Below are 23,781 nucleotides of genomic sequence, written 5' to 3' on the forward strand. Positions count from 1 at the left end.
TGAAAACATCTTAGGCAAATCACAGAAGTAATAGCTCAGTAATCTCAAATGTCAAGGGTCTGAGCAGAAAAACCAAATCTCTGATTTAGAGGCTGCCTGTTAGGAGCAGCTGAGTCAGATAAGGAGAGAACGAATGTGGAACACAGTTGCCTTTCTGGCTAAGCCCTTCCCTAGTGGGACTTCTCACCAAGACAAGCAGCTGACATTTAAGGTTGCAACATATCAATGTCTGTAATGAGCAAGAGCTGTCTTGTTGCTTCACAAATAGCGGCAATAGCAGCCCAATAGCGGCAAGAATGCTTTTTATTAATAGTTTCAAGCATCCAGTAGTAATAGTAAAGAATGTTTACATTTCTCACATATACATGCTTGGGTGGGGGCACGAAGGGGAGTGTTGCTAGTTTTAAAGTCTGACTGTGAGACTGTGAGAATCAAGTATCGCCAGCAGGTGGCAGAGTTGATCAGAAATTCATAGACCCGTTGGGGCTGTGCCAGGCAGAGTCCTTCTGTGATTTGAGGTGATGGAATGATCCCAGGCCAGATAGTTTAGCAAGTATCAGCAAGGGAGAGACTGGGGAATGGCTCAAGTGGAAGGGTGCTTGCCTATCAAGCCCTGAGTTTGGCCCTCAGTATTGAAATAAAGAAAGGGAAAGAAAAAAAGGAGGGGAGAAGAGGAGGAGGAAAAGGAAAAAGGGAAGGAGAAGGAGGGAAGAGAGAGGAGGAGCAGCAGGAAAAAAAGGAGAAAGAGGAGGAGAAGGAAGAGGAGAAGGAGGAGAAGGAGGAGGAGGAGGAGATGTAGAAGGTAAACAGCCCCCCCCATCATAAGTCACAGAGGGCAATGCAGGACCATAGAAAAGGCTTAGAGGAAGCCACTAGGTTTGAAAAGGGTTCTAGCAGATCCATGTGACAACAGGGACACTGAAGTTGTTTCAGGCTGAGGAGGCTGAGCAACTCCAAGGCCCAAAGTTCAGGCAGTGGAGGTTAAGAGAAAGCACAGTAGATGCCTGGCATTGGTGGCTTTGATCGTTATGATTCTTACCATTTGTCAGTGACTTTCCTAGTCTGAGACATGTAGTCATTTATAACTTTTGCCAACATACACACAGGAATCACATCAGCTGAGAAACTGCTGTATAGCTATGAGTCACTTATTTGGACAGCAAGTTGAGTCAGCTGCCCAACATCTGTATCACATCATGCCTTTGCGATTCTCAGACAATGGCTGCAAATGCTGTGGCTATCCGAAAGACTGGACTCTGTTGCTCTGTGGATCCCAGTCAGCTCGTGGTAGTGATGTTATTAAGGTGGTGCACAACAAGGCTTTCGAAGACCATCTGTGGAACTGAAGATGCCACCTGGATGCGTCAGGCTTTGCTTTCTCACTTTCGGAGGTATTATATATGAGTGGGATCTTTGAAGCTCTTAGGATACCTTCCTCAAAACGGAAGATTCTAGTTTCCAGACGAGGTAATACCTTCACTATAGAAGAATGTCTCCAGAGGTGGGAAGGGCTGGTTTTTGGGTCACAGGTGGAAGAATTTATTTTAGGATCTCAAAAGAATAAAGCATATGTCTTAGTCTGATTTCCCCAGAGCATAGAATTTCAAAGAATAAAAGAGAAGTACACACACACACACACACACACACACACACACACACTGTAAAATAGACTCTAATCACAAGAAGCATGGCAAAGGAGAATGAAAAGTAGTAAGAGAGAGCTGATGTGTATTATTGGGATTTCTATCCTATGAACCACTGGTGAAGCCACAAGACACACATGCAGTACTTCCTGTCTGAGATGGGAAAGGAGGAGGTCCTTGCCTACCAGCTGGAATCCCTATTGGCCAAAGCATCTCTCCATGAAGGCGTTAAGTCCCAGGCACTTTTGCATTGCACTTCTGATGATCCCAAGGTTGTCCACAGTGTCTTAGGACACAGTGATTAACAGAGACAGTTTAAGATGGGGGGCAAGGGGTATTTATGGGTTGTCTGAACAGACTTGTGGCAAAGCTGGTCACTACAAGCATGGTCAGAATAAAAGACAAGTATGACTAAAAGGATCTCATGTGGTCATGTGGTGTGTAAGGTTGAAAGAGAAGTAGGTTAGCATGGGCAGCATGGTTAGAAAGTTCAGGGCGGGTTTTTGGCTCCTCCCAGATGTAAGGCCTTCTTCTGAGAACAAGGATGCTGTGGTAGGTGCCTGTTTGATTCAAATGGGAAAGAATGATCAAAGCCACTGGGCAAGGGCCATCTGAAGGAATACTGGGCTGACATCAGTGGATCACTTGAAGGTGAGCAGTAAGAACTTTTAGTTCTTTGTGTTTTTTCCATGAGTGTCAGTACCCAAAGAGTGAAGCGGAGAAAGCAGGCTGAGGGAAGCAGCCCTCGGCAGGGGGTCCTGGCAGGGAGAAGGAAGCAAAGATGACAGGAGGAGGGGTGAGGACAGTGTTGCAAGGCCCTGAGCACAGCATTGAAGGTAGATAGAACTGATGAGGCAAAGCCAGAGGTACCACTGAAGTCTAGAAGTTTCCCTGAGGATGGAACAGAGGAAGGTCAAAGGAGGAAGATTGAAGCCAGAGCCCTGGTCTGATGGTAGAGATGGGCCACTAGGTGACTGCAAGAATGTTGCCTCCTGCAAAGAGTTGAGAACTTGGACACCAAAGTTACCCAGAAGGGATAATGAGGAGAGGGAAGGCCCAGGCAGACCCTGAAGTTGTGTGGAACAGAAGAAACAGCAACCAAAGATACTGGTAATGATCTAATGGCTCAGTGGGTAAGGGGAGAGATGGGATAAAAATACTCAGAGAATGGTTACGGGGAACAGTAGAACTTAGGGTCTATAGTAAAATATTTTAGGGAACCAGCATGCCGATTTACAAAATAGTTTGTAAAGTTTAAAACCAAAGCAAGATTTGCTTCAGAGCAGAATAACCAGGCATTATTTCTGCAAGATACAGTGGAGGAGTGAATATCAATTTTCATTTGATCTAATACATTCTTATTTAGATAATATTATTAAACAATTCTCTTTTATTTAATATACTTTGGATGTACTATAAGGAGCCTGTATTGCTTTGGTGGTTTCTGAAAAAAGGAAGGAAGAAAACAAAAGTAGCCAACTACCAAACTGGAATCCAGTCCCATCTTTACCACACACTTAGCTGCCACTACTGGCGCAGAAGTGAGAGATGCCAGGAAGTCTAAGGTGTGGTTTTAGGAGTCTTCCCTACATTCACTCTGTTTTGCTGACTCAACTTAAACTTCTTGACCCGGCTAACATAAAGAACAAAAGCAAATAAATGCTTTCAAATGATAGGGTGTTATAAAGCCCAAGGTAGACATTTAACACCTACACACAGAGCTGCAAATACCTTTCATCAGCAGTTGTTCATTCATATGTTTCTAGGGAAGTAACTGTCTCTGTGTGTACGTTGCCTTTATAAACACAGAGCACAAGGAATAATATAACAATAATAATGATAACAACAACTACTGTTATTAAATGCTTTCTCTGTGTTCTGTTTGTTTTAAATACCTTACATCACATATATTAGTTCTTAAAATGAAGACGGAGAGGAGGAGCTAGGTATGGGGGTACATGCCTATAATTTCGGTACCCACAAGTTGAGGCATGGAGACCAGCCTGGGCTACATAGGAAGATCTTGTGTCAAAGAACAAAAAAAAAAAATGAATTTAAAATGGAGATGAAGCAGTACCAGTAACTTATCTAGTTTAATTTTCACATATGTACACTGAATATGATGACTGTATTTGCCCACCTCATCTCTCTCCATTGTCTCCCCCCCTCCCCTGAACTTCCCCCCAACACATGTTCCAGCTTCCTGGTATTCATCTTGCTAAACTGTAAAGCAAAAGAGTTACGCCACTGGAATCCTCCTTTGCATATACCGCAGTTTAGCTACCATGAAGAAACGGGCTCTTACTGAGCCTTGAAAGTCACTGTAGAATTGCCGCTTCCACACTCAAGAAGTTGCTGAATTGAAAAGCTACATTTTCCAGCTGGTGCTATAGCTCAGCGTCAGGCCACAGCTGCACAAGGAAAAAGCAGCTCCATCCCAAAGCTGCATCACAGCTAGCTCCAGAGTTTGACACTTCTGCTAGATCCCTGCCAGCAAAAGCGATTCCCAGAATTCTCCTCTCCAGTCTACAAGGAAAGGGAAGGCCTCAGATGGCTCTGTAGGCTGAGCAGGATGGAAGAAACAATAGCCCCCTCATACTGGAGATGACCTGGAGGCTGTTAAGTGGGTATGGATTGAGACGGGATGAAAGAAGATGGAGAACGGGTATGAGGAGCTCATCTACCTCAGTTCCTGCTCAGCCTCATGGCCATCTAACTGCACACTCAACTCCCAAATCAAGGAGAAATGAGGAACAATGATCAACTAAAACCTGGAACGCTAGCCACAGGATGCCTAATGAACTTGAACACCGTAACTTTGCAGCACTTTATGTAATTACCTTCAAGATAAGAGCCATGACATTTACTCCAGATGCCTTAAATCTCCTAGGACAGTCCATAGGTGTGGTAAGGAGTCACTAAATGAATAATGAATGAATGCATGAATTTCACTAGTTAAGTGCCCTCCCCCCTCCTTTTTTTTAGAATATTGGATACAGTCTTCTGTATTCAAATAATTAGAAATCCGTTGTGCTAGTCTCCTACTGTTTTTGTTGTTGTTTTTTGTTGTTTCATTTTTGTCTGTCATGGCGCTTGAACTCAGGGCCTGAGCACTGTCCCTGAGCTTTTTTTGCTTAAGGTTAGTACTCTCCCACTTTGAGCCACAGCGCCACTTCCGGTTTTCTAGTGGTTAATTGGAGATCAGAGTCTCATGGACTTTCCTGTCTGGACTGGCTTTTAAACTGCAACTCTCAGATCTCAGCCTGATTAGCTAGGATTACAAGCATGGGCCACCAGTGCCCTGGTCTTACTGTTGTTTTTTTTTAAGTTTTGTTTTATTGTCAAGGAGATGTACACAGGGGTTACAGTTACATAGGTAAGGTAGTGAGTACATTTCTTGTTGGATATTGTTATCCCCTCCCTCGTTTATCTCCCACTTTCCCTCTCTCCTATCCTCCCTCACCCCAAGTTGTAAAGTCCATGTCCAATATATTGTCTTGTGAGTATTGCTGTTGCATTGGTTCACCCAGAAACTTTCCTCCGCTACCACCATCCTTCAAATTTCTCCCATATTTAGTGCGAGATTTCACTGGTTGCTAAAAACGATATATTATTGTCTACCAAAATTCAATGTTGAAATGTAATCTTGAGGGGAAGGTGATTATCGCTCACAAGGGTGGAACCCTCATGGAAGGAATTAATGTCCTTTTTGCTTTCTTTGTAAATATATATACATATATATACATATATATTTGTACAAAGGAATTGCCATTCAACAAAAGTTCATGAATACAATGTATCTTGATCAGTATCATCCCTCTCAACATTTTCATCTCATCTGTCCCTCCTAATCCACTCCTTTCCTCACTTTTAAATGTGTAGGATATAATTTGGCCTGGTTTTTCTGCATTCTCGCTTGTTTCTTTTCTTTGTCTAACCACTTCACCTTGCCCCTACCCCACCCTCTTCAAGCAGCCGTTTTCCTGGTGTTTACTTTGTTAAATTATGATTTTGCCTTTCTAAGGAATTATAACATTTGAGTTCTCCCCTGAATCTACTGCATGTCAGTTAATACATTTGTGTACACTTGCACATCACCCGAAGTATATATTTATAAACTAATTCTAGCTTCCACAGATGAGAGAAAACATACAAATTTTGTGTCTCAGGGCCTGACTTACTTCACTTATATGTTTTTCCAAGCTCTTCTATTTCTTTTTTTTTAATGGGGAAATTTTCTTCATTTTTAATTTACAGCAGAAAGAATATAAAGCATTCAGAAAACATTTTCCATCTTTTAAGGGCAATTCAAAACATTTTGCATGGTTTCCAGCAGCTGAGTTCTTCAATAGATCCATCGATTCAATGATGCTTTACATGAACAAATACAAAAATAAAACTTACAAAAAAAGAAGACATCTAGACTAGTTTTACATGCAAGTCTCAGGGACCCCCATTGGGCACCAACTACTGTGTGGAACTGCCATAAGCGACAGTGCAGCCAGAGGGGTTCGTGTTAGTGTCTTGATTTTGTTCACACAGTACAGCTGATTTTGAATGGGTAACAAGAATAGCAGTTAAATCTTCAGGAGACAGAATAAGATTAGCTATTAATTTTATAATGAACTCCTTCTCCTGGCACTTGGGAATTTCAGATTATCCAAGAAAGCTGCACTTACCTACCTGTCATCTTATACTTGAAAGGAAGATTCACAACCAAAGAAAAAATGGTCAGAAATGCTTTGTTTCAGTGGAAGTGCGTTTTTACCTCACCTAGGATTCACAGTTTTTACTGGCAGGTTTTGAACCTACTTCTTATTCCCTTCATAAGAACCTTCTAATCCTATATAAGTCTCTATGTTCTGAAATTTTCTAACTTATTCAGCTAATGAAGGAGTAATGTGAAACATTAAAAAAATAATTGTGGGTGTTGAAGCAAATCCACTGAGGTCATTACTCAGGTCAGAAAGATTAGTTATTTGTACCATAATTAATGGAATAAATGTACCCAAATCCAGTATTAATACAGGATATTCTGAAAGGGCTGGCTTCTCACATTCTTTTCCTGTTATGAATGCAACTGTGTGTTTCTTAGATTGCTCAAGTGTCCTAACAGGTCAAATGGTGGAAAGTCACCCTCTATGGGAGACAGCACAGCTGCGACACAACCCATGTGTAAAGACCACATTGGGCCATCATGTTCATTTACAAGTGTACAGGTGGCTGCTAGATATGGGGCTGTCACTATTGTCGAAAGCCCTTCTATTTCTTTGCAAATAATATAATACCATTCTTCTTAATGGATAAGTAAAATTCCTTTATATATGTGTAAATATATATAATGCAGTGTATACACACGTGTGTGTGTGTGTGTGTGTGTGTGTGTGTGTGTGTGTTCCATTTTCCTTTGAGGGGCATCTGGGCTGGTTCCAAACTTTGGCTATGGCGAACAGTGCTGCAATGAACATGGTTGTGCCCGAGGTGGGTTAATGCCCTTAGAGTAAGCTGAAGAGACCAGCAATCTGTCCTTTACATCACATGAGGGCAGAACTAGAAGGTTCTGGCTATGAACAGAAAGTGGGCCCTCACCAGACACAGAACCTGCTTGATCTTTGGATCTCCAAGCTTCTAGAGTGGAGAGAAATAAATTTATTGTTTATATGCTACCTAGGGTTGTTGTTGTTTTTTTGACATTTTTTTTTGCCAGTCCTGGGCCTTGAACTCAGGGCCTGAGCACTGTCCCTGGCTTCCTTTTGCTCAAGGCTAGCACTCTGCCACTAGAGCCACAGCGCCACTTCTGGCCGTTTTCTGTATATGTGGTGCTGGGGAATCGAACCCAGTGCCTCATGTATACCAGGCAAGCTCTCTTGCCACTAGGCCATATCCCCAGCCCCTTTTTTGACAATTTTTTATAACTGCCCAAATAGACTAAGTTACCAGCTAATGTATAAAAGTGTATATGTATATAGACATATATACTTTTATGTATAGGTAGGTAGATAGACAGATGATAGATAGATAGATAGACAGACAGACAGACAGACAGACAGATGGATAGATAGATAGGTAGATAGATAGATAGATAGAAGATAGATATGTTTTACCTGTTTGTTTTGTGGCCAGCCTCTAACATTTTTTACATGAGAGAAAAAGCAAGAGAGAATTTTTGAAGTTGGAGTAAGTTCATGCTCTCTTTGGAACAGCCATTATAGGCATTTCTTACACTAGTGCAATCACTTGCTCTGAATAACAATTCATCAAGCCAGAGAAATGGAACAAATTATGGATGTGAAAGTATCAAGGAGTCTCAATAGTCTACTTTTAATCCATTCAATTTCCTGCTACAGTAGAATTTCCTCCATTTGTGTCAGTCCTTTGGGGGTCAGCACACAGCAAGGTCCCCTTCGTTTCTTCTGGAAACTTCCCACTTTAAAACTCCCAAAGAAGCAGGTTGTCTCCCGCTGGGTGGTTAATGAAACTGGTTGGCATGCAGCTTCCTCCTGGTTGCCATGTCAACGACCAGGCCCCTGGGCCTTCTGGAAACAGAAAAGAACAGCAAGTGCGAGCCCATGCATTCCACCCTGGCTTGCAAATGCTGCAAATGCGAGCCGTTGTCAGGCCAGGGTGAAGGATCAGTGGCCAGGCAGAGAAAGAAGTCTGCGGAGTGGAGAGGGAAGGCTCTGGCAGTGGGACTGAGATGTAAGTAATTACTCTTCTTTGCTGTTTTGTTTTTTAAAAGGCTGAGCTAGCTTTATAGACAGTTTTTAAGAGCTTCAGAATTCCTGCTACCCACTGGGGAAAGACACGATGGGGAAAGTGCTGAGGGGGTTTGAAGAGCTGTCTCCTTGTAGCTTTTGCGCCCCCTAAACATAGAGAACATGGATGGATAGTAGTCCCCATAAAAGACTTCTTTAGACTTTCAGGCATGTGAATATTTTGAGTGTATTAAGCAAAGAATAAAATAGTTTTCTCACTTAGCCACTCAATAGAGAAACTCACTCAAGGCAAATAAAATAGATATCTTCATGGGACCTGAAAACCTCGCTTCTACTTTAAAACATCTGGGTATAGTCTTCATTAATAATTAACCATTAACTAAAAAAGATATCTATCAGATTTCTTTTTATTACAGTGACTGTAGAAAAAGAAAACTAGGCGCTGGTAAAGCCATAGCTTTGTTGGTTCTAACTCCGTTTAAATGCTTTAATAGTATTATGTTTGCTGCCATTTACATACCAAGTTTTATGGCGTTTACTTATTAGAAAACATAGAAAGATAAGAAAAAACAATATGCTTAGGTGATAGCTAAAAGTTTGGATTAGAGAGTTAACTTAAAATGGTGCTTATATTCAAAAGTGGAAAAATATGACAAATAATGACAATGAAGGCAAGAAAGGGCGAATGTTTTAGTTCAAGTCTAATAGTCCATCCACAGTCCTGTCTGCACAGATTTTATTGTTTATTAAACATGTCCTTGGGTAGATTTCAGCAAAAATTATTACACAATTTTTGTTGGTATATTTGTAGAAAAGAAATGTTTCAAAAGTATTGTGCCTAATGCTTATTTTAAAAAAAGTGTCCTTAAAAACTACCCCAAAATAAAAAACAGACTTCATTTGTTCAAAATTGCTTAAAATTTTTTTAATGGAAAGGATGATCCTTGAGATGTTTGTACTTTTTCAAAGACTGAATAGTGCAATATGTTTGGAAGAAAAACAAGATTTTTTTTTCTGACACAAATTGGGTATTTTCTGAAAATGATGGTTCCAACAAAATATTTATAGAAATGAATGCTTTTCAACGGCTAACTTGGATTTCCCAACTTCGTTTCCACACTCATCTCTCATTGCTTGAAAATGAAATGGTATTCAATCTTTCAGAATCTGGTGTTCAGGGGCTCCAGTCTATGTTCTTAGGAGGCGGGAAGTCCGTGGACCTCAATGAAGAGAGTCAGACCGACACAGTATGGATTAGAACCTCAGGGGATCTAATCCATGGCCATTATACTGAGTCACACACTGGTGATGTCACTCTTGCAAAGACCTGTGTCACCTGGAAAGGTGTGGCAGCTACTTATTTTAACTGGTATTTCCCAGTGGCTCTCACCCCTCTGCCTGTATTAGCAGAAGCAATACTCCATGCATATTGTTTTCCATTCTAATGATGAGCCTAAACTTATAAACCTAATTCATAAGTGTTTGTATCATGAAGATTGCTTCTGAAATGGTTATGTGTAACAGGACCTACTTAACTCCTTGTTAGCATGGGGTTGCCACGGACATTTTCAGTTGAAGGCCAGAGTCTAGCCATGGACTATGTAGCATGGAGTATTCTCTGAGTCTGGGTTGGGGCAGTTTGCTGCAGTTTCCACTGTGACTGCAATGTGTGCTTGCCTGTCAGTGCAAGCTCCAGGACAAGCCTGGGACCTGGGACAAGTTACTTAGCCTCTTTGTGTCCCCATTTTCGAATATGAAAATGAGAGCATCATATCTACCTTTAGAATTATTGCAAGTGTTAAATAATATAAACTATGTGAAGCATTTACAACAGTACCTGGAACAAAAAAAAGTAGTACTCATTATAACTTATTATTAATAAATAAGGCCAGAAGCATGCCTGTAATCCCAGCTGTTCTGAAATCTGAGGTGGGAAGATAAGCTCAGCCCTGGAGTTCAAGACCAGCCTGAACAACTAAGTGAGACTCATTCTCAAAAGATAAATACACGCATACATGCATGCATATATATATAGTGTTATATATGTATAAATTATCCAAGAAGCCACATAGTGAAGGATCAAACCTTGGAGTTTTTATTAGAGCATTAGCAGCCTGCAGGCAGCGGGTTGTTACAAAGGCCTGCAGCCCACAAATCATGTGACACTATCAGGAAACAGGCCAGAGAGGGAAGAAAGAACAAAAACCCTACCAACAAACCGATCCAGCTCCAATGGAGAGCCGATTTGGGACACCATGGCGACTGGAGACAAGCCAGGTGACAGAACACAGGACACAAACATGGAGACATGTGACATGGTGTAATGGCACCTGAGCTGGCCTGACCCTTTAAATAGGATCAGGTCAGGGGGCTGGGTCACAGGAAGCTCTTTCTTGACCACCCCTTTTTATATTTAGTCTTAGGAATACAATGTGGAAGTACAGTAAAATATTTGGCAAATGTCTATTAGATATACAGAAAGAACTGCCAAGAACAATGGTACGTGTAGGAGCCTGGAGTTTGGGGAAGAAGCAAGGAGCTACAGCCAGACCTCAGCTCATAAATGTCATGGATGGCACACCGTGCAAGCCCTGGGCTGCACATAGAGAAGGCCAGACCTTGAGCTGGGGCTTGCAAGCCTGGGAAATGAGATGGCAGCCAAAGAAACAGATAGAGAAGCCATGGAAGAAGCAAGAAACCCAGGAGGCTGGGTATCACAGAGGGGCAGAAACTTCTTCACTAAGAAAGGTAACTCTGTTAAATGCTGGTGAGAAGTCAGGGAAATGAGATGAAGAAATTGATCATAATATCAAGACACACCTAAAATCTCAGCGAGAAGCTCCTTTTAATAAGTTTGGTCTAGCATAGTTTGAGTTTAAGGAAAAAATGAGGCAACACAGAGCTTCCTAATATCCTTCACTAAGGTGCCACATTACTTGTAGTCTTCATTTACAGGAGACATTTTCAAACTTTTCAAAATCAAATTTTAAGGCATTGGGTAAGTGTGGCTCATGGTTGTAATCCTAGCTATTCAGGAGGCTGAGATCTCAGGATCACAGTTCAAAGCCAGCCTGAGCAGGAAAGTCCGTGAGCCTCTTATCTCCAATTAATGACAACAACAACAACAAAAAAAAATCCCCAAACCTGGAAGTGGATCTGTGGCTCAAGATCCACTGAGCAAAAGAAGCTTAGGGACAGCACCCAGGCTGTTCAAGTCCCAGGACCTGCATATTAAAAAAGAAAGAAAGCAACAAGGATTAAAAGGACCCTGGTTCCATTATTTGTATCTTAAACCACCTAAGGAAAAAGTTCCTTTTACTTTTGCAAAATGTGGTGATTGGAACTTTACCTTGAACACAGAAGAAAGGAAAAAGGCTAGTGCTTAAACATCTTGAGGTAATGATAGTTGAAGGTACTTTATGGGAATGTAATCATGTTCAACTGTCTGCAGAAGATCTGAATCCTCTTTTACTGTTCTGGAAGCAGGTAATAAAAATGTTAAAGGCTTGCCAGACTTTCTTGTTTCTCATCTCCTAGTGAAGGGTTTAGTGTCTTGCTCATTCTCATTATCCTTTGCAACCTCACCTGGGATACTAGCCCCATGGTTTGAGCAAAGTTCTGAGTCAGCACTACAGACTGGACTCACAAATAGCAGGTTGAGTCCTTCAACTGAGAGCAGTGAGAGCAAGGGCTTTGTTGGTATGTTGGGGGTGAAAGAAAAGCTTCAAAAGCACTGTGCATAATAGTCATGAAAAACATCTCAGAAGTTTCATGTTTACAAGTATCTCAGGGGGGACTGGGAATATGGCCTAGTGGTAGAGTGCTGGCCTCACATACATGAAGCCCTGGGTTCGATTCCCCAGCACCACGTATATAGAAAACGGCCAGAAGTGGCACTGTGACTCAAGTGGCAGAGTGCTAGCCTTGAGCAAAAAGAAGCCAGGGACAGTGCTCAGGCCGAGTCCAAGCCCCAGGCTAGCAAAAAAAACAACAACAAAAAAAAACAAGTGTCTCAGGGACCTAGCCAGTTAGTGTTGCATATTCTCGCGTTCAGTATCTGAGGCAACCAACCTCAGAAAATACTCCAGAAAAAGAGTTGCTGTTTGCACTGACATGTATAGACGTCTTGTCATTATTCCCTAAACCAGTGATGGGGAACATGGCCCACGGGCCACGTAAGGCATCATGGAATCATTTGGCACAGGACGGGACAGACACGGATGCTACTTCTGTACTTCTCGGCTGCTCCTACTCAAAGCCTGTTTTGATACCAGATAGCATTATAAATATCCAAGTAACCCCTGGCAGAAGAAAGTTCCCCGGTCCCTGCTCTGAGCACTATTTATATAGCATTTATATTGTGATAGATATAAGTAGTATGAAGATAATCTCAAGGATGCAGGAGGATAATGAGGTGGAGGAGGGGGCCTCCTAGAGCAAATCGTCTTGCATAATGAGGAACAATAACTGCACAATAACTAATTCTGCTCAGTGTTCCCTTGGGCCCTGGGAGGATGTTTGACGGATGGAAGGACAGTGCTCAAGGGCTAACTTCAGGCTCAAGATACCCCTCTAAGCAACTGTATTTCACCTTGTCCCAGAAAGATGCAAATGAAAGGCCCAATGACCACCTCAAACCTAAACTCAGCTTCCTGGGGAAGTCACAGGAAGTGTATGTGTGAGTGACTTGTAGGACTTGTACAACATGTCATTCGATGGCTTTCAAGACTATGTACTGCCTAGGCATAGGGCAGTAGGCTCAAATGGGCCACCTTTTCCCTCATGCACAAAAGCTCATGCTTTCTCTGTAACGGATAAGTCATGGATAAAACTCCTTCAAAGAACGTGAACTTTGCTTGCTGGGTTCATGGGTGGATTGACTGATTGGAGCTATGTTGCTTTGGCTGCGCTTGAATTCATAAGCTCAAGTGATCCTCTTGCCTAGACCTTCCCAATGTATCGCTGGACTCCAGGCATATACCACGACACCTGCCCTGCTTGCTGACTTGGTAACAGGCTACACTCCACAATTCTAGGATATACAAGGTGAAAGGGCAAGTAAACAGTGAACATCATACATCTTTTGCTTGGCTATGGTAGATATTTATTCGGAGAATACAAATATGGATGTAATGCCTCTGTGTCAGGTGTTATCATAGGAGCTATAGAACTGCTGTCAGAAAATCAAACAAACAAACAAACAAGCAAAAACCCCAGGGCTTTGTCATATCAGAAACTGACTTCCACAGCACGCAAGTAGCAGGGGCCCACCATCCAAAAAGCAAAAGTACTGGGTGAAATTAACACCTAGGTGAACTTGATGCTTTGCCTTTTAGTTGGTCCTTACTCCTTTTAGTATAGAAACTCCTAAGAACTTCAGTCTATGGCTAAGATTCAATCAGCTTAATCCTATCTGATTTAATCTTAACTGCAATCCAATTGATACCTGAAGAGCTCCTGTCTTCATCATCCTGAGAGCCACAGAGAAGATGAAATAAACATTAAAGGCTTGAATTTGCTGGTTTCTCCCCCATGGCTACCGAACACAGGTCTTTCCTTCCACTCCATCATTTGTCCGCTGGGGAGGCCCTGCTGTTGTTGCTTAGAGTCCCCAGGAGTACTACGCTGGTGCTCATAATGGTCCTTTCATGCATTTCTGTCCCTGGTTCTCGTCTGTTCACTTCCTCTTGCCTCTGCCATGTGTCTCTCTGTTGACTCAATGACTAGTGTTCCTACCAGGGTCAAATGATGTGGCCTGTCCTTCATTCTTCCCTGTGCCCAGCTTGAGATGTACTCAACTCAGGAGTAGAGAGAATGCCTCTGTCCGGTATGGTGTCTTCCATTGGCAACTTGGCAGGAGCCAATTGTGCTTCACATCCCAAAGTTCTTGAAAGCACTTCATGCAACCCCTAACTGTGGCTCCGTGGGGCCCAGTACAAAGCACCAGTCTGTTCTGAGAAGATACAGGGGCCACTGTCCTGTCCCTGCCTCATTCCTGCCTCAGGCTGCCTCATTACCATTCTTCCCTCTCTCTTCATCAACGGTTCCACTTACGCAGTCAATCAACTCCCTGCCCAGTTTACCCAGGTTCATTTCTCCATCTCTAGATCCCAAATCTCATCTGCAGAGTCCCTCTTGACATAGAAGGTCACATATTTACAGATTCCAGGGATTAGAACACAGGTATCTATAGGGGTTCCTGCAGCTTACCTAGTATTATGGAATAAGAGACAGAATTAATATGTTTTGGTGGTATCTTCCTCTCCTACTGTTTCTTTAAACATCGTACACATATTTGAATTACTAGAAATGGGAAATTGGAATTTCTCTTAATCCCCACACTGGTTCACTGCCAATTTCAGAAGCTCTCATTCGCCACATTTTATAGGAGGAGAGTTATAAATTTTTGATTTGCTACACAAAAAACATCAGGCAAAGGGGTCTTTGGGATTTACACTGGGCCTGATTCTTATAAAACTTTTCATACAAGTAATACAGAAAATCAGCATCAGATTTCTTTGAGGTGGCTTTTGGAGATGCCCAGATAGAGCATGCAAATCTAGTCATAGTACCACTATAACTCTTCTATTGTAAAATATCACAGTTTATGAATAGCACTATGGTACTATGCATATTTCAATATACAATGTACAAATTATGCTTATTATATATTGTTGTGTGGTAACAGTCCTTATGAAAAGTGATACTTGGCTATATATATATGTATATGTATATATGTGCATTTGTATATCTATATATGTACATATATGTGTGCATATATATATATGCATATAACCCTATGCACTGTGCTTTGCCCTTAGTATAATAACCTTGTGTTGTAAGATTGTCATCCCAGATTACATTGGGAGACATGAGACTCAGAAAGGCTGAGTCTTCTTAAGACCCAGATGTCCTGCTTGAAGCTATTTTTGCCTAAATCCCAACTTAAGGGAGATGGGTTTTTGCTTCCCCTTTTCCACATAAGAAAATACATCAGATGACAGTGAGTGGTTTAAAGTGTACTATGTAAACCAACCTGGATGCTGACCACCTATGAACTCAGATGAACACATGCTAAACTCAGATCCTGTCTCTCTGTAAGCCATAGAATGGCTTCACCAACAGAGTGGCAACTTCCATATCAGGTACATTTAGGGCCATGTGAGTGTTCAGTGGCTTGTACCAGGGCTGAGGAGTGTGCTCTCGTGGAATGTGAAGAAGATAGAAAAGACAACACTTATCACCCTTAGAAAAACACTGGGAAGGGATCCAAATTAACTTTCAACTTCATAAGCTTTGAAATATTAACAACAACATCATTCCGTATTTTTAAATATCATTTTACACAGTGTTTCTCTCCAATCTACCTCCTGCAGCGTACTCACAGAACAGAGCCAAAGAAAAGAAAAATGCTAAAGGCCCTTTTTCTCAAAAGCTTTTCGGGATCTCCATACCTAAAGATTTGCACAGCGTCTCGGTGTCCCTCTCATCCATAACATAGAACAGCCCGCCTTCCTGACCACCCAAAGAGACCAACAGGGCTCCTGTCTCTGGGAAGGAGCCATGCCTTTCTCAGGGCTGCCAGGTTGCAGAGCGCATGTCTTCAGGAAAGGAGTTCCCAGCCAAGCTGTGTTTGGATGATAAGCATGGGATGAATGCGGCCAGCTTGGGTTCCCCTGCCCCTTCCATAGCTGGTTTTCTCTGAGAGGCTCGGGTAGGTGTCTCAATGTATGCACAGAGGAAAAAGGAGCCTGGTTGTAACCTCATTTCTTCAGTCCTACTCTTTTGGGTCTCATCATACTCTAGGATTCTAGATAGTGAAATCCATTTGCCTGAACTGCCTGAAGTCAGGAGTCAGCAAATGGAAACCTTCAAAGAAAATATCAAGAAAAGCATTCCCATACATTGAACTCCTGTATCTTGTTACTTCCCTCAGTTCAGTCTATCGGCAGCTTTAGTTCCTCCCTCAAACAGATCTAAACACCCCTCTCCCCATACAACCTTCACTGCCCCTTTTTTGGTCTCTTTCAAGGATTTCCTAAGGGGGTTCCGACATCAAAGGGGACACACAACCAACCAAGTCAGTGGGGAGAGTTGAAAAATTGCTAATTTTCAGTTTTACTTGTTTCTAATCTCAGATTTTAAGACTTCCACTAACGTTGATGACTGAGAATGTAGGCAGCATACTTACATGGATCTAGTGGAGAGAGTTTTAAATTTTTATTGATGAGTGGAGGATCAGAAGAGTTTAGCAATCCAACTACTGCCAGTAGAAAGTCTCAGTCTTCAGCTTGGCCAGCAAGGTCCTGTTTGACCCTGTCCTGCCAATGCTCTCAGTTCATGGGCCTCAGGACGTCCCGCACATGCTCTGAACACATCAGTCAGTCATTCTGAGACTTTGCCCAAGTGACTCTCATCTCTGCACTGTCTCACCCCACCTAGTCACAGCTGTAGTATCCTGGCCAGCCAGGACTTGCACCCACAACAAGAAATCACCAGCACTCAGTCAATCGGGCTAAGAGTGTTTAGTACACAGTGCCTGCTCTCCACCATTGGGATGGTAAAGAACAGCAAGGAGCCACCGCAGGGCTGGGTTTTTAAAGGTAGAAGCTATGCATTCTACAGCAGGTGGTCACATAGCAGAGGATCAATGCAGGGGGTAGAGCAAGTCACAAACAGGTTAAGCAAGCCGTACAGAAGCAGAATTTCGTGGTCAGGCTGACCTAATATCAACTTTATTTTTAACAATTGTTACCATGTTCCCCTAATATCAACTAAACAAGCATGAGCGGGCTAAAACAATCCAGTACTCAGTCATAAGTGAACCAACCTGACAGTCGCCATGGCATTTCTGTAACTACTACTATGATTATTTCTATAATCTATTACTATGACCATTTTCACAATCTGTTATTATGGTTGCTACCTATATACAGAGAGGAACAAGGGCTACATATATTTTTAAATGTCAAACTATAAGGAACTAGTCTCACCGGTGGGGGTGCAGCCCTCTAGCATGGAGTCACCAGAATGGAGTTATAGAAGGTAAGACAATGAAATTTTACAAGCCCTATTGTTTCTAGGAGCTTCGAGGGGGGGCGGGGCTACACTCTTCCTTAGTTTTCACAACAACCCCTTCCCTGCTAATCTTTCCTATTCCTTCTAGCCCAACACTTCATCTGTATCTTTCATCAATGCTACCAAAGACCTTCTCGTATCATTCACCTGTTACTTGTTCTAAGTTTCTTGGGATATTTTCAAGGCCCCTGAGGGAGATGTGCTGTCTCTGCTTTGACTTCCAGTGACTTAGGCTACCCCCTGGCATTAACTGTTGTCCGAATGTTGAGTTCTCATTTTCTTTTGAGAAAACAGGATGAAAAAACCCTAAGTTGCCAAACATTAGCACCTGCTATATCAATCAGGGTGGTCTATCAATGAAAAACGTAAACATATCAGTGTCCTACAGCAGGAAAGTCTACATTCCCCTTATATGTGACTAATATTGCTGAGAGAGAGCAAGAGCGAGAAAGAACGAGAGTGAGAAAGAGAAAGTGGCCCTTAATTCACATGTCATTCAGGGACTCAAGCTTTTATCTAAAGTTGTGCTTTTATCTATAATTGTGCAAGGGCTCTGGTCCTCCACAGAAACCTCCATCATATTCCACTGGTCAGAACTGTCATGTGGCATTACTTCATTGTAAGGCACTTGGAAGTCCTATTCGCTAAGTCCTTGTACCAAAGTTGTGCATTGTGCCATGGAAGGAAGGAGAAATGGGTGTTGGTGGACATTAGAAATCTCTGATTTGCTGGTGTTATAAGGCATAGTGGCGTTAGAGAAGAGAGACAAAAACTCAAACAATGTCAACACATCTGAGTTTTTAAAGCAAAATGCTGAAAACCATGTATGATCATCTGGACTTGGAGCCTTTAAATCAAATCGCAGACCATTTAAAAACTGGAGCTACTATTCAAAAATCAATACTAAACATTTTCTTTATATTGTACCTCAAGAAATCTCAATAACAGCTACCATTAGCAACCATCTCCATGAAGGCAATAACTTCTGAGTTAGGCAGATACAGACATCAGTACTTCAAAACAAATTCCACAGAGATTCCGTCTCAATCTAGGATTACACCCAACATTTAGATCATGTTTATCCTTGGCTCCAAAAGGCATGTCTCAAACTGGATGTGTCTGTTTATAAAAAGATATTATTTGTAAGGAGATAGTCTGTCAGCGGGAGGATAGTATTTGGACCATTTGCCCAAAACACACTTGAAATGTCATAAAGAATGATGTCCTGAATTTTGCAAACAACACAGATGTCAAAAAATATAATTAAGAAAAACAAACCTAGTGATTTTCTCTAAATCTTTGCAGCACTTAAAAATCAAATGTGATTAACAAATTAACTTAAAAGTGAGTTTACTTTGAATTTAGAAGTGGTTTTTATTTTAAAAGTGAAATGGCAATTAAAGAAAAGGTCCAAATGAAGAAAGTGGGAAAAGGGCTATAACCTAAGCTGTAATACTAGGGGTAAGGGTAGAAGAAAGACAGGACCTGAGAACCTCAAGAAACATATTTAAAAGCCAGGACTTGAGCATCTAGCAAGAGTGTCTTTCACAAATGCAGTCCCCAAAGATTCTGAGGAAGTAAACATGAGTGGGGTCTTCCAGTTACTGAGACAATTTGGAATCCTGAGTGCATCCCACCAAGTGCACATGTTAGCCTACTTTCTGTTACTTATGTACTCAGGCTAAGTACTTGATGAAGAAGAAAGGTTTGTTTAGAGCATAGTTTGGGTGGCATTGTGTCCGCTTTAGTGAGGGCCTCGTTACAAACGGCCTCATGGGCGGGAGCTTGTGAGAAAGATAGGACATGGTGAAACAGAAAGCCAGAGCTCAGGGAGGTGTCTGATTCAAGACTCTCACTTGAACTAATCAGGGTCCCATGAGAACTGCATCAATTCCTTTTCAGGGCAATGCCCCTCCATGACCTATCTCACAGTAGGTTCTTCAAGGTTTCACTACCTCTTACTACTGCCACGCTGGGGACCAACCACAACAGTGAAACATTTACCAGTCCCCCCCCCCCCCGCAGTGGGGTCCAGACAGGGACTCCATTATTGGAAAGTCATGGGCAAATCCTTTCAGAAACTTCCAGTGCCTATGTCCCAGCAATCAATGTCCTTTACTATCCCACCCTTTTTCTCTTTCCTGTACACCGCTGAGCAGTATCCATTTGTGAATGAAGCAGACACTTTCTCAGCAGGTTGAGGGTTGCTGTATAGCTCTCCCTCCCTTTCTTTTCAAGGCTGAGATCAGAAAGGACCAATGGCATTGACAGTATTCCTAGTTCGAGAAGTAAGGGTTAATGGGACATGAAGTCCCAGAAACCTTGGATGGAATCTGGGACAGCTAATCATCTAAAATTATCCTGTCATTAATAAACTATTCCATTTTTCTAACTAAATGGGATAGTCCACATTCTAACGCCATTTTCAAATGGTAAGCTTCTTGTAGGTGGAGAACCTTCAGCTCTCCGTGTTTCTCAAAGCTTTTTTTTTTAATTACAAAATGTATCTGCTAATAAATTCTTTAAGAAAATTCTGTGCCAAATTCAAATTAAGCAGAAAATGTTGTAAATACCTTATCCAGTCCTCTCAATGATTGATTCAACCAACCTGCCTCCCTTCTTTTCTTCTCCTCCTTCTTCTCATTCTTTATTTTCAATATTCTCTTGGGGTGGGGGTTGTCCATCATACTTTTAGTCAATTAAGAACTACTTTTACAGGGTACTTGGTGCCTTATGCCTGTAATCTTAACTACTGAGATGGCTGAGATCTGAGGATCATGGTTCAACTCCAGTCTGTAAGACTCTTATCTCCAGTTAGCCACTAGAAAACTGGAAGTGGTGCTGGGTTCAAAGTGGTAAAGAGCTAGCCTTGAGCAAAAGAGCTCATGAACAGCCCCCAGGCTATGAGTTCAAGCCCGCAACTGACAAAAATAAATTAAAAAAAAAAACATTAAGAGAGAACCACATTTTCATAGTCTCAAGATGCTGATTTTAAACAAACATCTGGTATGCCTTGATTTCACAAGGGACAGGCCCCAGCACTGCAGGCATTTCTACCAGCTTCTCACAATGTGCTTCTCTGAGCAGGACAGGCTGCTATTGCATCCCAGAGTCCTCTCAAGATTCCTTCTTTTTCTGATACTTTTCCTTCACACTTTTCCTTCACACGTTTCAGGAACCTATTTCAGGCTACCAGAGTGCTCATTAATAAACTCAATCTGCACATTACTGCTCTTGTGAAGACTCTTTCCCCTTAACCTGCTTGTTCATACACTGCCAACTTCATGCTGGGTAACACTATATATACTCACTATAACTATGGGAGTAACATTTGTGAGGTCCTTTTGAACAATACCAATTCCTTCGATGTTTGCAAAGCCACTTTTCTTGTAGGTTCACATTTATGTGGCCAAAGGAACAACCTCATGTTCTAAAAGGCCTAGAAAATATGTATTGGGGACCTCTCTCCTTTTTCTCTTTGTTTATTTCGGAAACTTACTGTAAGATGCGGGTTTTCTCAGTGTAGCCCTTGTGGGTTCAGCCTTGCTTGTCTTCCTTCCTGCTTTGAGCATAAAGCCCAGGAGCGCAGCGCCCAGGCTTTGTTTAGCTTTGTCTCTTCTGTTTGGCCTAGGCTAGGGACTGGCACACAGTCCGCTCTTGGCCCTCCCTGACTCTCTTCATCATTGCAGCTCTGGATTCTTGGATGCAGGCTTGTCTTGGCCCTGTGCTCTGATAGGACAATTAGAAACATTAGAACATGAGATGCACAAAGGCTGACTCCTGAAGGTTCTGGGCTGTTTCTCCAGGATTGGCAAAGTGCTTGTCATGCAATCAACTCCCAGTAAATATGAGATGAAGGAATGAGTGAATGAATGAACAAATACAGTGCTGTTCAAATTATATAATTGTAGTTCAAGCTATCTGGTGAAGGACTTGGGCCTGTCTCCTTGAGCCCTACATGCCCCCCCCACCCTCCACCCCCACCAATTTCCCATTGACCCTAAGTGTTACCTAGAGCATTCCAAGCACTACTATATTCCATGGATATATTTAATCTTTTTCATCTCTCATTTCCCGCCCATTTCCTGTCTGGTGCTCTGGGCCTTCCTAATCATGGTCTCAACCCAAGTATCTCTCCATTCTTAGGGTGTTTGGTAAACACGGAAAAATTAATGTTTGTCTTCTATCACTAGGTGACACAGGAGAAACTCTGACCCTTTTCACAACACTGAAGTCTGGTGCCTTCTGTCATAATGCTTGTCTTGTTCTAACAACACCATAAAAGAAGACCACGCATGGATTACTAGTCAGGCATGGACATCGCTGCTACACTTTAAAACATGAATGTTTCCCTACAGTATTTAATTCCTTTAGCAGTGCTTATATCTTGGTTAGTTTGGGGCAAAAGTCAAGTCCTAGTTTGCTCTGAGATAAGAAAAGATAATTGGAAGGTGATTTGTCTTTCATTTTATAAATGTTGTGTGAGTCAACTGCCTATTCATATAGTTACACTGACTATACTATATAACCAATATCACAATGAATGTATAAGCATATTTATTTATAAGGGGCTAGAGAAGGGATGGAGTTACATAAACAGACTGATATTCTCAGGGAGGAAGGCACATTTGTCTAGTTAGAAATGAAGGTTTACCATTAACTCAATGTTTTATTGCTATTCATGCGATGCAGTTTAACAGGCAATGCGTGGGTAGCAGAATCCTACAAGGAACTGTTTGTCTTTGAATTCCAGGAAGTCAGATACTGAAGGGAGGAGGGCATGTGCATATTGAGATTACAGGTGCTAAATGCTAGTAATTGAATGTTTGGAGGATGTGCTCACTCAAATAACTCTGCCAGGCCCAGCCCATACATAGGCCCTGGTAAGTCTCCTTTCTGGCACAGGTGCCAGCTCTCTTGGCCTATGAGTCGCACTGTCAGCACACATTGCTGGGAGAGTTGAGAAATGGGGCTTCTGCTTCTCCTGAGGCTCTGAGCTAAAACATTGCCTGTCTTCATTCGAATCACAAGACATTTATTCTAAGCTTTGTATTTCTGATAAGAGGCTGTGGTTAAAATAAAGCTGCATATTTTATTTCAGGTGAATAAACAACGAACTGCCTCATGAAGCAGAAACAGGAACATTCTGGTCCACACCGGACAAGAATGGCACTGCTTTCTAGCCGCTGCCTCCTTCTGATCAGTGCACTGGAGTTCTTTGCCCTTGACTGCTTCACAAAAGGTCAGAAGAACAGCACGCTCATTTTCACGAAGGAAAACACCATTCGGAACTGCAGCTGCCCTGCAGACATCCGGGACTGTGATTATAGTCTGGCTAATCTGATATGCAGCTGCAAAACCGTCTTGCCTTTGGCAGCAGAGCAAATCAGCTACAGTGGCCATCTGACCATCTGGTTCACCGACACATCAGCGCTGGGCCGCCTCTTGAACTTCACACTGGTTCACGACCTGAAGCTTTCCCTGTGCAGCTCCCACACCCTGCCCACCCAGTACCTGGCTGTGTGGGGGCTGAGGAGGCTTCGCATCAACACCGAGGCCAAGCATCCCTTCGCAGAGCAGAGCCTGCTCATCCACAGTGGGAGGAATGGCCACTCCAAAGAGACCCCCGTGTCGTTACACAAAAGCTGGCAAACGTGCATGTTTATTTCATTCCTAGACATGGCTCTTTTCAACAGGGACTCATCTTTAAAATCATATAGTGTTGAGAACATTTCCAGCATTGCCAATGACTTCCCTGACTTTTTTTACTTTAAGACCTTCCCAATGCCAAGCAACAAGAGCTATGTTGTCACCGTCATTTACTAATATCATACCTGTGTCTAATGGCCTGGAACTCTGATAAACAATGGGTTATTTGAATTAAAAAATCTGGGAATAAGGTCATGAGATAGGTATGTCTACCTCTAACTGTGTGCCTTCCTCTAGCCCTCAATCCTATCAGAGCCCTCTTACAAATAACCACTTCTCCTTGCTCTATGCTCAACCTTAGGAACTATTTTGAAGAAGAAAATAAATAGGAAGCAAAAACAAATGATTCATTCTTGAGATACATCTTGAAAGCCAGCTATAGGTCTTTACAATTGGCAGCTCATGGAGAGATGTCAGACCCAGAGGGAGAAAGCAGGGTCCACATCAGTGATTACTTACCAGAATTCAGCATAGACATGTAATCTACGAAAAATATCTACTATCAAAATATAGTTCTGGTTAGCTATGGAGGATCCATTCAAAGACCCCAGATTATTCCTGAAACCGCAGATAATGCTAAGCCTTACTTACACTCTTTATTCCTATACATAGACTTGTGATACAATTTAATTTAT

At 42.1% G+C, this 23,781-nt stretch overlaps 1 protein-coding gene across 1 annotated transcript; it reads left to right on the forward strand.

Annotated features, from left to right (window-relative positions):
• Positions 1 to 8,246: 8,246 nt before the first annotated feature.
• Positions 8,247 to 23,507, forward strand: C5H21orf62 (chromosome 5 C21orf62 homolog). The gene is made up of 2 exons (XM_048346303.1): positions 8,247 to 8,342; positions 22,539 to 23,507. Exon 2 carries the CDS (start codon positions 22,562 to 22,564, stop codon positions 23,261 to 23,263), a length of 702 nt encoding a protein of 233 aa, XP_048202260.1. The 5' UTR covers positions 8,247 to 8,342; positions 22,539 to 22,561; the 3' UTR covers positions 23,264 to 23,507.
• Positions 23,508 to 23,781: the final 274 nt, after the last annotated feature.

The sequence above is a fragment of the Perognathus longimembris genome, chromosome 5 (assembly GCF_023159225.1).
Source record: "Perognathus longimembris pacificus isolate PPM17 chromosome 5, ASM2315922v1, whole genome shotgun sequence".
In the NCBI taxonomy this organism is placed as follows: domain Eukaryota; kingdom Metazoa; phylum Chordata; class Mammalia; order Rodentia; family Heteromyidae; genus Perognathus; species Perognathus longimembris.